Genomic DNA, 14479 nt, shown 5'->3' on the forward strand with positions numbered 1-14479 from the left:
TTTAACCCTTTTTGTTCTTGAAATTGCAGCAAATATGGGTTTGGCTTGGGTTTTTTAATGGGCGATACTGTTCTCTGGAGGTTTTTTTCCCTTTCCCTTTAAGTCTACCTAATCTTTTTCTAATGGTAGAGCTGAAAACTTGCTGTTCAAAGCAAAGTCATTTTTCATATGTTGTTTATATGAACTTACATCACTTTATGTGCTTCAATCAAAGTAAGTAGCTATGCCAACCAAAGACAGTTCTATTTATCTTCTGGTTTCTCTGAAGCAGGGGTATATACCCAGTTCTGCTCTTCTCCCTTCACCCCCTACCACTTTCCCCAGGGACTCCGGGCTTTGTGGTGGCTGATAGCTCAGAAGAAGAAGAAATGCTTCTTGTAGATTCTTTTCCCATGAGAAAATACAAGGCTGCTCTGCACAGGATTTTCAAAGTAAATGGCATCTGTCCAGCTATCTAAACTACGCTGAACTATCTAAAAAAAAAAAAAACTAATTAGTTTGCCCATCCTGTTTTCTCTTATTTTCACTTTAACAAACTTTTGAAACCTTTCAGGCTCGTCTGTACCAATATTTCTATTTGCACAGTCCTCAAAGCTCTTTCGAAATGCGTAGTTCACATTTTTGTCATGATGTTGTTGTTGATGTTACCATAGTAAAAGTCTACTACTCTTCGCTCGTTCCTGTAAGCAGATTCTCATTGTACAAATTGTTAAACTAAGGTGCAGACAGATAAGAGAACGGGACAAAGCAGAAGCCAGGAGTCGTGGTCTTAAGAAAGAAATAGGGTTTAGCATACTGGCTCAGTCTTAAGACTATTTCCAAATTAAAACTTCTATGACTAGGTAGGTGGTCTGCTTTTCCCTTCTTCTCAATGTCCTTAATGCGATTCAAATAGCTCAAGAGCTTTTGTGCATCCTGTGAGAGTGACTTGAGTCCAACTTTTATTTGATCTAATAGGTAGCTCATTGATGGTTAATATTTCCACAGTTTGTGTAGGATGTGTAGAAGGTTTGTGAATGTAACCTTCTTGGTTAGCTCTTCCCAGTAGAGTTTAATCTACTTAAATAGTGTGCTTTGTGGGACGCTGTGCGTGCTGGAGTAATGCTGTTCTTTGGTCTTCAGAGAGATCTACCAACACAATGATGGGTTTCATGGCAGTGACACCAATGCTTTCCCTTAAGGATTTCACCTATGACCTTGGTTAGACAACCACAATGCACTTCAGTGTTTTATTTATTCAGAGTTACACGCTTCGTGTTTTCCAGGTTGCGCTTGTATCCACACTGCCGTTGTCCCTTGTTCCTGGTTAAAGGGACTGCCAGCAGGTTCTGAGATTGCTTACCCAAATCTTTTCTTGAGATTTTTATTTTATACCAAGAACCTCGTGAAAGCACTTTATTTAACGTTTATCTTTTTGCTGTTCATTTCTAGGATCAGGATCCAGGCTGTCAATGAAATTGGAGCTGGACCATTTAGCCACTTTATTAAAGCGAAAACCAGGCCGTTACCACCCTTACCTCCTCGGTTAGAGTGTGCTGCAGCCGGTCCTCAGAGCCTGAAGCTGAAATGGGGAGACAGCAGTTCCAAGCTTCACACTACCGATGACATTGTCTATATCTTGCAGATAGAAGACAGGAATAAAAGGTAGGAGATGTGAATCTTTTCCTTGTGTTAATGAAAATGAAGTCTGGTTCATCACAATGCAGTTGTGAATCGTGGTAGGAGAAACGTTGGTTTCCTGATTGCTTCGTACCCACAAATATATACAAAATACTGTTTTAAGAGGGCTTCTGTGCCTGTAGTCCAACCGAGGAAATTATGCAATAAAACTGTTGAAGTTCCTATAGAACAACCAAAATCAGTGCTCTGTTGCTGAAAATTTACCAAAACCTGGCCCTTCTGCCAATAAAAATGAATACCAAGTTTCACGGTCATGGTGCTTTACCCTTTGGAATATACAAAAAAAAGACACTGCACCCAACGTGCTGTGTGTATTAGCGAAAGGAACGGTTACAAAATCAAAGCTCTGGGAAAGGCAAAACTGAGCGTGACAAGGTTGGTGGGCAACACGATGGTCAGGTTTTTACAGCTGTAGTATTTTGGAGCATTAGAAAATAGGAGCTTGGCATCAGCTTGGTAGCTACACAGTAATTGTGAAATAAGGATGCAGAAGGGCTCATCCACCGTGTTTCACCTCCCTACAACTTTCTTCAAAGCCATGAGAGCTTGCGGTGTGCAAGAAACACAAAACCAAACGTTAAACAGTCCGTGCTCAGCAAAAAGTATTTTCCCACGCAAATTCGGTGTGGGAAGATTTGATAATGTAGCTCCAAAGTTGTGATAAGAGAGATTCAGTAAAAAAAGGGAAGGAAAGCAAGGTGATGTGCGAGTGTTGCCTAACAGTCTGAGCTCGTCAATGAATAAACATCAAAGATGTCTCATAATTACTAAGAATCGCTCTCAACTAGTTTAATTAAGTAAAATAACTGACGTATCAAGTAGATATTCCTTAGAGACCTTCGGTACAGATCATAATTTAGTGTAAATTAGCATGATTCCTTTCATTTAAATAGAGCTGTGCTGAGTTTATGCCAGCTGAAGAGCTGGCCCAAAAGCTCTAATTGTCGGTAATAAACCCACTATGAATAATGCCTAAATACCTCCCAGTATCTCCACCGTACTGATGCAGAGCGGGTACGTGCTCCCCTGTATTAATACTGAGAGGTATCCAATGAATATAAATGCCCATTTGAAACTCTGACTGATAAAACCAGTTTCTTCAGAGTGCGGTGATGCTTGGCAGGAGCCCATCACCTGCAGCAGCGTGTGAGCAAGGCGGCTCTAAAGAAACATCCAGCAGGCTGCTTTTGTTTGCTTTCATGTAGCACTGCAGGTAGGATGGTGAAGAACTGTTAAATTGTTTTAAACCTGTTTTTATGCTGGAGAAAATAATAAGTTTCCTTGTAAGAATAAAATACGACGTTAGGTTACCTGGCAGCAGAGGAGGAAAGCTTTTTTTTTCCCCCTGTGCTTTTGCACAAGGCTCTTAGCATCGTCCTGTGCTTTTGCACAAGGCTCTTAGCATCGTCCTGTGCTTTTGCACAAGGCTCTAGCATCGTCCTGTGCTTTTGCACAAGGCTCTTAGCATCGTCCTGTGCTTTTGCACAAACTTTTCCCACTGCAAGTGGTCTCTTAAGAGCTGTTCATTAGGAGGAATTTGAATTTTTTACTTTGGGTCGTCTCATCTTTAGATTTGGCTTATAGTCCACATGAGCTCCCAAAGATGCAGAGAAACTACTCGTCGGCGTTGCACTGTCTCCTGCTTGAACGGAGTCCTTGCATGAAATGGCTTCCTTGGGTGGTTGGGTTTGTAGCAATTAGTTCAGGTAATACCCGAAATGAGCCATAGCCTTGAGCCCTCCGGCTGATGAAGTGCGTACCGGCGTGGGCGCAGCAGAGGAGTTGAGTGGGTGCACTGTCGTCTGTGCCGGGTGCTGTGTTGGGGGACAGTTTGAGCTGGCAGGTCTCGGCAATAAGATCTCTTTATTTGTTCCCTGTCTGACAGTCCCTTTTTGCTCCCCGTCGCATGTGTCGATCTCAATGAAAGATGATCCTGAAAGGATACGGCTGCGAAGTTGTGTATGTTCAGGAGAGCTATCATTCTTAATGAACAGGGAATGACAGCCCACACGTGAACTGGTAGAAACAGCAGTTAGTTACAGAGGTAGGAGGCCTCTTGGAGGTCATTCCCATTAAAGAAACCCCATCGTGACCGAGGGGTTACTCGCTCGTGTGTGTGCTTGTGAAAAATATTGGAATACGGTTCTTCGAGCATCACTGGCCTCTTTAATTGCGCAGTAGTGCTTTAACAGGCTAGTGCAGGTAAACCGTGGACAGCTAATGGAATAATTAAATAGAATAGAACATTTTGGTTGGAAGGGACGTACAGTGATCATCCAGTCCCAACTGCCTGACCGAAAGCCAAAGCACGTTCTTAAGGGCATTGTCCAAACGCCTCCTCAACACCGACAGGCTCCGGCCATCGACCGCCTCTCTAGGCAGGCAGTCTCTGGTGAAAAAATGATACCAAATAAATGATCTAGAAGGATGTTTTGGAGTCTTTTATGGTTTGAAAGGGTTGTAGGAAGGTTCCATGATGTCCCCTCTGTTGAGAGAGGAGGTAGCAGCTGGCTTGGGGGAAGAGACTGTGGCGTAAGGATGGATAACTCAAAACTGACCCATGTCCTATCTTTAGTCTTTCAGAAGGTCTTGTTACTGTAGTCCCCAAGACATCTGAAATTACTTATAACACCTTTATATTGAAATCCCTGAATTCAGTATTACAATTTTCCCTTCTTCAATGAATCTGAGCATGCAGTTTGCTTACGGTAACATTGCTCGCTGACGAGGTTTCAGATAAGAGCTTTAAAATGCCGTTGAAGTATTTTCACAAACAGAAACATAACGATGAGCAAATTCTTTTAAAAAAAGAAAATTGTCAGTAGATCAGATTCTGACCCTGATAGCTCTAATGGCCTTTTTGTAAAGATTCAGCTCCGGTTTTCTGCAGCGAGAGTCAGCCAGTGCTCTTGAATGTGTCCTTGTCATTAAGAATTGTTTTTAACTTTTCCATGCTGTAATGAGGTAGAACAGGCCAGTCGTTGGAGACTAAATGTTTCATTGATTGCAAGACCTGTGCAACAAAATACTTGGAAATCTCCTGACCCTGATTAATGTAGGGGCTTGAAAAGGTGCACACATCAGGAACGTACCTGCTTTAGCTCTCATTTGCTTTTCAGTGTGTGACATTTAGGAAGATCAAATTAGCATCTCTTGTCCTTTCAATTATGTGTAGCATTAAGTGGAAACGAAGAAAAATCCATTTCTAGAAAGCACAGTACATGGGAACGTTCGTTGAGAGTAGTTGACCTTTATGTAAAGAGGACTATAAAATTTCTCTCCTTTTTTTAAATAAACTGTCAGTTATGACTTCATTTCCTAACTCAAGTAATGTCAAGGAAATCATGTTAATCAAGTCGCACTGTTTTGCAGAATACTGTGGATTTTTCCTCTCCAAGTGAAACAAATGAACCTAATTATAGTAATGCTTTTGATTTTATTTTTTTTTTCCCTGTACTGGTAATTAGTCTTTAGTTGTTCCTACAACTAATTATACCTCTTAGTGTCTTAAAATGCTTACAATGCCCAGTCTGAAAGAGAGAATTAGCAGGCACGTTATTAAGGGGTCATTTATCAGTTGCTTGTGTTTCTTTTAGATGAATATATGTTGCAGTTGAGACGAATTCTGAGATTTTGTTGTGTATACAGAATCCAAATAAAAATATACATAACTGTATTTTAAGGGAGAACCATTGGTAAGGTTGGCTAAGACGCAACCTAAACATATTCTTTGAAAATATCGGTGAAGGATCATTGACAATTCCTGACAAGTCCGGTTTTGTAAGTGAATTGTAAGAGTTGGTGTTTACTGGAGTTCTAACCTGTAATTGCTTTTGTTACGGTTATTTACTGAATAAATGAGTTACGACCTCGTATCACTGGGTAAACAGGAGTAGTGTTTCCCTTCCACATCATATGAAAGATTATTCATGTGGGTGTTAAACTGTTTTAAAATACTTCGCTAAACTATATGTGCTTGCCATTTAAGGAGATGTTATTCTTCAATGTAAATGAAAAACTGATCACAAAACAGAATTTGCCTAATGACTATAAATATTAATTGGGCACGGTCATTGTGCACACACTGTTTTTCTGGTTAGGATATGGCCTCCCAAAGGCCACAGACATACATCGACGTAGACCTGGAAACTTCTAGCGACTCCAAGGGAGGAACAACATTTCTAACCAAATGACATAATCCCTTGCATTGACGACTTCTACTTGGAGAATTTTACCTTCACTTGACTATTTATTTCAGGAGGTATCACCCCTCATGTTCCTCGTCCCAGGAGCGCCTGCTGTCACGGTGCAGGCGGCAGGGGACGTCTGAGCTGGGAGCTCGGTAGACTCTCAGTTGCCTTCCAGCGGCTCAGGTTGTCTTTCCTTGCTCCTGTTTGGCAGGTGGTGAGCGGGGGAGACGTGCCGGATTTTCCCGCTATCAAAGGGGGATGTATTTTCCCATCTGTTTCAGTGCCTGCTAGCCCAGATGTTAGCGATGCTCCCGGCAGTACTGTCTTTTTCTCTTGCATGGGAAGCTATTTTGCCATTTACAGAAAGCCTATAAGAGAAGAGAGAAAAGTATCGTATTGTAAAAATCTATCTATGCCAGTATTTTCCAGGGTGCAAGGAACCCAAAAGCACTGTCAGGAGGTGGTTTCCAAGGAAAATTAAAACATGCTTTGAACAGTAAAGCCAGTGCAGAGGTGCAGATGGGCTCATTTTTTCAGCAGAAAGGTTCGGTTTCAGGAAGCTCCTCTCTCTTCCGGTGATTTTCCCATCGTTCTGCCATTGGTGATGCTGGAAAGCTTTTCTCCTCCAGCACGCTGAAGTTGTATATCACAAAATGACCTCGTTACTCCTTAAAGATGCATAACAAACAGCAGAGAACCCACAAATGAAATTAAGACTGTCCGTCGCGGCACCCAGCTGTAGAAGTGGCATGCTGTATCTGATGGTTTGGTCTAAGCCGCAGCCTTTGCAGAAAGACGGCGCCGAGTACAGTCTCTGTGTGTTGGGAAGTGGCCATACGTATGAGCCTCGAGACGTACGTTTGCTCTGCATTAACGTGAGGAGAGGTAGAATAGAAACACGGGGAGATAAAGTGCTAAACACGCTGCCTCTGTCTGCTGACTAGCATAATCATTATCTGGTTACTGCAAGTTTCAAGCGGTCTAATTAAAAATTGTTTACACCCGTGATTTGATCAAGACAATTTACACCCATTTTAGCAGCAATTACCGATATGTATCAGGCCGACCGGCTTGTGAAATTCTATTAAAATATAAAATTAGACGCATTACCATATCCTTGCAAAAACCTGCAGGAAAAATCATTTTCGTATCGGGTAAAACAATGATGAAAGGAAATGAGCAATTAGCAGCAAGACATATGGCATGCTACGGTTTACTCTGCCAGCCTGGCTAAATAGAAAGTTAACATTCAGAAAAGCCTTTCAGATATAGTCTGTCTTCGCTCCGTGTTGTTGCGTTGCGTAGATGAGCGTTGCTATTAACGGTCACCATATTTACATTAAGAGCATTCTGATGAGATCCTTGGGGCTTGGCAGTAAGTGCTGTGCGAATGAAAGAGAAGAGGAAGAACTGTTCCAAGTGTAAAAAGCTTAACTTGTTAGGGCATTTTAGCTTTGTTCTTAGAAACAGGATTAAAACAACCTTTTTAGTAGATGTGAGTTAACAGTGCGTGCGTCATCTGTTGAGACAAAGTGAGGTGCGAGAAAATCATATTAGATGTTTGAGATGAGATGTTTCAGATACCAGGAATGTAGTGAGACGCAAAATGCGATGCTATTCCATAAGTATGTTCAAAGAATCCCTCGGCTGATGAGAAATTTAGTAGTCAACTACATAGAAACACAGTGGACCAATTTGCTGGTTTAGTTTGATCACTGTCCACCTGCAAGTGCTTCAGACTTCATGGTTGTAACTAAATATTCCAGATGGTAGATCATAAAGAGCAGCATCCAGACCAACTCTTGTCACTGTAATGAAAGCTATTTTCTGCACATCTGTAACAACCTCCTTAGAAAAATGATGCCTTCTCAGGATAACGACTGCTTAATATCTAAAGCGGTAACGGCGTTCAGCACGGAGCAACAGGAGCACGTCGGCCAAGAGCACAACTTCATTTTGCTGAAGTTGGTAGCCGAGACACTATGCTTTGCTTCCTTAGTGAGCTTTGCCAGGCCAGATGACCGAGCCTGTCGTGCCAGTAGATAGTTCTGAACACGATGTGCTGGATGAGATTCATTTTAAGGTTCGTAGATGGTATTAGTTGCTGCCATACTAGGGCAAGTGGATTGTAATGCCACACAAGAAAGATAAAAATGCGCCTGTAAGAGCATTAGTTTGCTGCTGCCCAACTGTGTTTTGTTCTGGTTTGGTTTTAGCTTTGTTAAGCCTGCTCTTATTTATATCTACTGTTATTTATGAATACGTTGCTATTGCAAGCCATGGTGTTGGTAGCTGCCTAGTAATCTAGCTCTTCTTGACTGCATATTTTCAAAAGGCCACTGAATGCTCCCCTAATTTCTCCCAGATTTTTCATTCAAATGCTGTTAATTCACATTAAGTTATGCTCAGTCTGTCCTTCCTATCTGTTCCTTGGCCTCTTACTTGACTACACATAGGAATCATCTCTCAGGCACTTTGCTGATCTGTCTTCCGTTCCTCCTGAATGTGCCCAGAAGCTCCTTCCAAAAAAGTAATTTTTCTTGCTATGGGGGTGCTTCTGTAGGTTAAGGCATCTCCATTTTCAATAATTCCAGACATCTGACAGGTGGCTGTCTGTGGTTAATATGGATTACGTGCTCAGATTCAGCAGCAGATGAAAGATGATCTACTAGAACCAGGCTAAAAGTCGATTTTTGGCTGCAAGTGCTCTTTGTCTAGCCTGCAAATGTGCTGGGTAGTTAAGCGAAGAACGCAAAACTCTTCCCATCTGACTGCTATCGCTTCTCGTCCTGCCTTTTTCCACTCTCCACTTAGTTTTGCTTTTCTAAGTATAAGGACGGAAAAGGTGCCTCCTTTAGTGGGTCCTGTTATTTTTATTATGCCTATAAACAAAAATTACATTGACGGTGCATTGTGGAGCTTAGTTTCTAAACATATTATGAACAGGCATACGTTATAAGCTTTCCAAAAGGTATCTTCTAGAAAACATATCTTCAGAGGAGAGGGGCCAAGGCGTCGCGTCTGTTTGGTCCACACCTCCTGTTAGAGCTGGAAATCAGGGTCGGTGGAGGTTGTGGGAGCACAAAACTCTTCTGGGAGCCCCTGCCCAGGTGTTTCCCTTCCCTCAGCACTTAGCTGCAAAGGAGGGTGCCAAAGAGGGGCTTGGAAAGGTGCCCCAAAACTGCCATTCAGCCCAAAAAGATTGGGTCAGCCTGGTACTGGTTCTAGGAGCGCTGATGGATGCTGCAGAGGTCCAGCTTTTCTCTTTAAGCTGAAGATTTTAAAATACAGCAGAAATTAAAAAATTGTGCGTTGACTTTTTACTCCTGTATCTCTGCCAGACTAACAGAATAAAAGGGTGCTCTATGCTTAAGGTGTGGATCAGAGAGACAGCTCGAGGTGCTTATGGCTGGGGAAGGGTAAGTTAGCATGTTGTGAGGGGTTCATCATAGTTTCTACTTCACTCCTGGCTTCAGGGTTCCTCCACAGCCTCTCTTGGAAAAACCAAATGGTACCTCTACTTTGACCCTCACCAAAAGCTGTTCTGGCATCCAGGTTTAGTAGAGATTAATGATGCTTTTACTTGCATCAGCATGAGCAAGCTTCAGCATAAAGCCAAGAGGTGTTAAACCTTCTCATCTGCTCCGGCTGGGTGCAGGGGTGGTTGGGCTGCAGGCAGATTCCAACAGGCAGAGGTTGGTGAAGGGGGCGCTGGCCTGGCTGGTGTTGCTGGAGATGGGGCGTACGGGGGCACCGTGGTCTCCAGGGATCAGTTGGTGAAATGATGCGTAGGTGCAGTAATTCCGGAGAAGCCATGCCCAGCAGAGGGGCTGGACAGCTTTTACTCTGCTCAAGAAAAAAACTAAACAAACTTCCATTTCAAAAATGGAAGTTCTCCGTCTTGGGGGATGAATTAGACGGGGTGGGTTTGAAGCTTTGCTTTCCCAGGTGCCGTCTTGTACTGTAGGGAGCTGCTGGTGGGGAAAGAAAATCGCATCAATCAGTGAGTGTTTGATAATGTTCTTCAAACAAAATAGGGGAACGGTCTAAAAAAAATAAGTGGGAGGGATAATTGTGCAGATAGCAGGGATGTTGCGATAGTAATATTAAGAGCTGTTGATTTTTGAAATTCATATGCTTTGGTTTGTAATGAGGCAGTTGCCCGTGTATGCTGAAATGCAGCCTCGGGTGGCCAGGTCAGACCAGCGCTGTATTAACGATTCCTCTCCAGCCAACACTGTGGCAGATCACCGCGTTTTTCTGGGAGCAGAATCCTTCGGATGGCTATTTTAGCCTTTGTACTTGGCTCGAGATTGCCGTCTTATTTAGTGCTGTACGCTAGATTTTCTTTCAAATTAAATTGTTGTAAGGACAAACGGGTTGCTAAAATATAAACAAAAACCCAAGAGTTTGAAAGGGAACCTGTTGATTAAAATGTGCTGAGAACTAATGAGCGGAGGTAGGGCGAGTACATTTATATTCGTCTGCTCGACTGGAAGTGACTGAAGTGGAGGAAACAAAATAGCTGCAACATGTAAAACATTTCCAAGAAGATCTTCGCTGAGAATCAAAAGGTATTGATGAAAAACGAACAGCGGTGGTGTCTCCCAAACAATCCTTTGAGGACATTGTGTTCTCTCTCCTCCGCTGTGGGTAAGTAAATGAATAATCCGTGACTGCCATGAGAATGGCTGCGAAGGGGAGAATCGGCATCGCTGGAGCGAGGGGAGGGGAGGGGAGGAGGAGGAGGAGCCTCTGGGGAGCATCTCCTTCCCGGGAGAAAGTTGCTTGCTTTTCAGTTTCCACCGTTACTTTACTGGAGAAGAGAGGCAAGCCTGCAGCACGTTAAATCAAAATAATACAGATTTACTTGTGGGTGGTGCAAACGTTAAAGAAAAAAACTAATGCAACTGTGTTGAAAATGCCATTAACCCGCAGCGGTAGCCTTTTCTTCAAAGCCAGGCTACCAGTTGAATACAGCCCACCGTCTTTTAAATTCAGCTGGGCAAACCTCTTAGAATTGAAAATTTCTTGGTGCTTATTTAGCACACTTCAGGGATTCGCGGGAACGGTGAATCTGAGCAGGTAGAGGTTGGAGGATGAACTCATCTCGGCTGAGACACACTTGAGCATGTTTGTGTTTTGGTTTAGTCTGCTTTGGAAGGGGAGAGTGATGAAGAAATAAGAAGCCAAGGTAACACACGTATTTCTGTAAGTGCGTTCCTGTGTAGGAACAGGAGCACTTCTGGCTTGTTTAAACCACTTGTGTCCCTGTGCTGTCCCCACAGTTTTACCAGTACAACTGTCCTAATGTAACACTGGGCCAGCTAAGGAGCCAATCCAATGTAAGACTCCCAATTTACAGAGATCTTGAACCTCTGTCGGTTCTCAAATCCAGTTCACCTTTTCGCCCTGTGAAAGTTGGTACTGAGGGAGCGGCACAGGGATGGGAACAGCCAGCACAGGGAGGCTGGGGCTGGTGTGGCTGCCATGCTTCCTAAGGGACCTCCACTGCAAACACCGGCGTATGAGTACGTGGGCGCGATTTCACTAAGGTTTAAACTGACTTTGTCAGCGTTGCCGCTAAAAGCGCATCCATTTTGATGGAAGGGACAAGAAGTGGCAGTTTGTCAAGCTGAGGTATTTCGGTCGTGTTCAACCGCGTGCCCATCCTTCAGCTCCAGCCTCGCTGGGCGGGGAGAAGGATGGAGAAGGCTCTTGAGCCACGCGCTTGGCTCCTCCCCAAGCCTCCCTGCTCCCGTGGCCTGGTGTGCAAGCTGTGGTGCTGCCCTGTGCTGACCGGGGCTTGCGTCTGCTCACGTTCAGTTTATGAATGCCATGAAGCTCCGTTAAGGAAGTGAGGTGGGATGTGGAAAAAAAAAAAAAAAAAAATCCACCCTCCCAGTGTACTTCAGCTGTCACCCTGAAAAGCCAGAAAGATTTGTCATGGCTGTGTTTTGTTAACGACCATGGCATCGCACAGCATCTGAGAAGGAAAAACTGTCCATGGTCAGATGGAGAACGGAGTAGAGGCTGGAAGGAGGTGAGCGGGAGATCGAGAACATGGGAGCTTTTCTATACACAAATTAAGTCAACTTTTAAATGCATAAGAGATTAAGTCCCTGCAAACAAGCTCAAAGCTGGCTTGTTCTTAAGAAAATGTATGGAACAGGGCCTGGATAAAGCACAGTGAACAATATCAGGATGCCAAGGAGGCAAAGCTATATAGACCTTACGTTTAAATGTGCTTTTTAAAGTATCTTTAGATTTAAAAGGTCAACTTTTGCAATAATACAGACAAATAATCTTCCTTTAGACAATTTTTCACGTATGCAGACATCGCAGTGGCCATGTGCAATCATGCCGATTGATTCAACTTCAAGTTCATTGCAGTCCTTCAGCAGAAAACCTGGGAGATGGAAAAAAGATTGTAGGATAAGTCTCCCAGTCTATAGCCACCTATATCGAATAACTACGCTATTTTTAAAAATAACAGAATTCTGGAGGAGTATGAAGTACCTACTTTAGACATGAGGAAAATACTACATTATTATCAAAAAATCACCAGTATTTTGAAGCTGAAATGTTTCATCTTCATTAAGTTTCTTACATCATGATCTGCATCTCCAAGCACAATTACGAAGCATTATTGTTATAGTGAAGCCTTACAGCAATTGAATTTGATTGACTTGGTAGTCAGCCTTTCTTCTTCCAAAATTGGAAGCCCTCTTTCTTCAAAGGTGGTTGAATCTCGGACGTTTAAGTGTGCTTCCATTACAGCCTTGTGCACTGAACATGGATGCAAGCTTTTCTGTAACCGTTTTTGCTTTCATTACAGATGGTTTTTGAGATAGAGAGGGAGAAGCAAAAAGGGGTGGAGATGGAAACCAGGCGGGAGTATTAGTCCAATTCCCAGATGACAGGAGGAGCTCAAGTGTTTTGCCAGATCACTTTTCCAGCATTATAAAGCCTTAATTATGTTCAAAAGGTGAAAGGGTAATTTCAGGACTAAGTCATTGGTATTCCCCATATCAATATGTCTAGCAAGTGTACCATAAGCCCAAACTGGGGTATGGGTGTGCTTGGGCGGCAGCTGCTAAGGTGTATTTATCCTCCCTTGCTTGCCTAGCTCCACGGATGGTTGCAAAGGGGGCGTTCGTCTAAAATACCGCATTGCATCTTTTTTTGCTGTCTGTTGCCCTTGGAGCAGGGTCAGAGACAAGTCCTCAGCACTTCTGTGAGTGCTGCAGCGCTTTCTGAGCCAGCTGCCCGAGCTACAAGAAGTGGAGAGGGAGAGACAGAGTAGTCTCGTCTTTTCGGTCTTATTGCCACCCTAAATATATCTTCATCGTGCAGTGAATCCCAAGAAGTTTTATTCCCTGAGAACAGGGCTGTGGCGGTCTTGTGAAACGTGCCGTAGCTGCTTATGTGAGCCTCAAAAATGTGGGACAGCAGGTAGTCCTTAAAACGGTGGAAGCATGCATTTGGGAAAAAAACAAAAAAATTATTCTTTGGAAATTGGCTCTAAAATCTCTTAAAAACTGGTGGGAAAAGGTCTTTGATTTCCAGTCAAGGTGAGGGGCTCACTAAACCTCAGGGGGGTAGTGAGTCGCATTAGTCCTCAGAGTACATTTCCAGCAATTTAAATTACCTGAACATTTCTTTTTATTACAGATGATTCTTGAACTCTCTGTTTGTACTTCCGTGGATTTCAATCCCAAAGCAATATGAATTGATTTCTGTCCCTGAGAGCTAATGACAGACCCAGTTTCTTTGAAATGCTCAAATTAGTTATACTGTGTATCTCATGCAAAGCCAAAGGACTTATTATCCAGGATAAAGCTAGCGCCTAGGTGGGGAGGTCAAAAACAAATCTCTTTGGAAGCTTCCTGGTGATTTCAAATCCAACAAAATGGTTAAGTTATTTGAAGACGTGTACTAAATCATCCAAAAAACCTATGTGATCCTACGCGGTACATTTTATGTTCTCCAGATTCAGGACTATTGCAAGGAAGACCTTGTTCCCCCGTGGAGGCGACGCGAGTCGGTGCAAGATGCTGGGTGCTCCCTCTTTATTTACCATTTCATCGCCCACCTCTTTGTCACCCCCGTTCTGCTCAGCTCCAGGGGGGGCAGGATCTCAGTTAGAAACGCTGGCTAACACATGGCTGTTACCAAAAAGCGTTTACCTGAGCAGAGCAATTGAAAATAGAAGTCAAGAGTCTCTCTAGCAATGTGTACTTTTTTCTTCTTTCTAGCCATGTGTACTGTTTACTTCTTCTTTTTTTTTCTTTTCTCTCTTTTTCCTTCCTTTTTTTCCTTTTCTCTCTTTTTCCTTCCTTTTTTTCCTTTTCTCTCTTTTTCCTTCTTTTTTTTCTTTTCTCTCTTTTTCCTTCCTTTTTTTCTTTTCTCTCTTTTTCCTTCCTTTTTTTCTTTTCTCTCTTTTTCCTTCCTTTTTTTCTTTTCTCCCTTTTTCCTTCCTTTTTTTCTTCTCCCCCTTTTTCCTTCCTTTTTTCTTCTCCCCCTTTTTCCTTCCTTTTTTTCTTCTCCCCCTTTTTCCTTCCTTTTTTTCTTCTCCCCCCTTTTCCTTCCTTTTTTTCTTCTCCCCC

General features: G+C 43.0%; 1 protein-coding gene across 1 annotated transcript in view; it reads left to right on the forward strand.

Moving 5' to 3' along the window:
- FNDC3B (fibronectin type III domain containing 3B) overlaps positions 1-14479 on the forward strand; it is a gene marked incomplete at its 5' end in the record, with an annotated part of 171724 nt that overhangs the window by 143194 nt on the left and 14051 nt on the right. Inside the window, one exon of the mRNA XM_009645787.2 lies at positions 1432-1644. Within this exon, the coding sequence (XP_009644082.2) occupies positions 1432-1644 (213 nt within the window). The remainder of the gene's footprint in view (positions 1-1431; positions 1645-14479) is intronic.

The sequence above is a fragment of the Egretta garzetta genome, unplaced genomic scaffold (genome assembly GCF_000687185.1).
Source record: "Egretta garzetta isolate BGI_Z169 unplaced genomic scaffold, ASM68718v1 scaffold429, whole genome shotgun sequence".
Classification (NCBI taxonomy): Eukaryota; Metazoa; Chordata; class Aves; order Pelecaniformes; family Ardeidae; genus Egretta; species Egretta garzetta.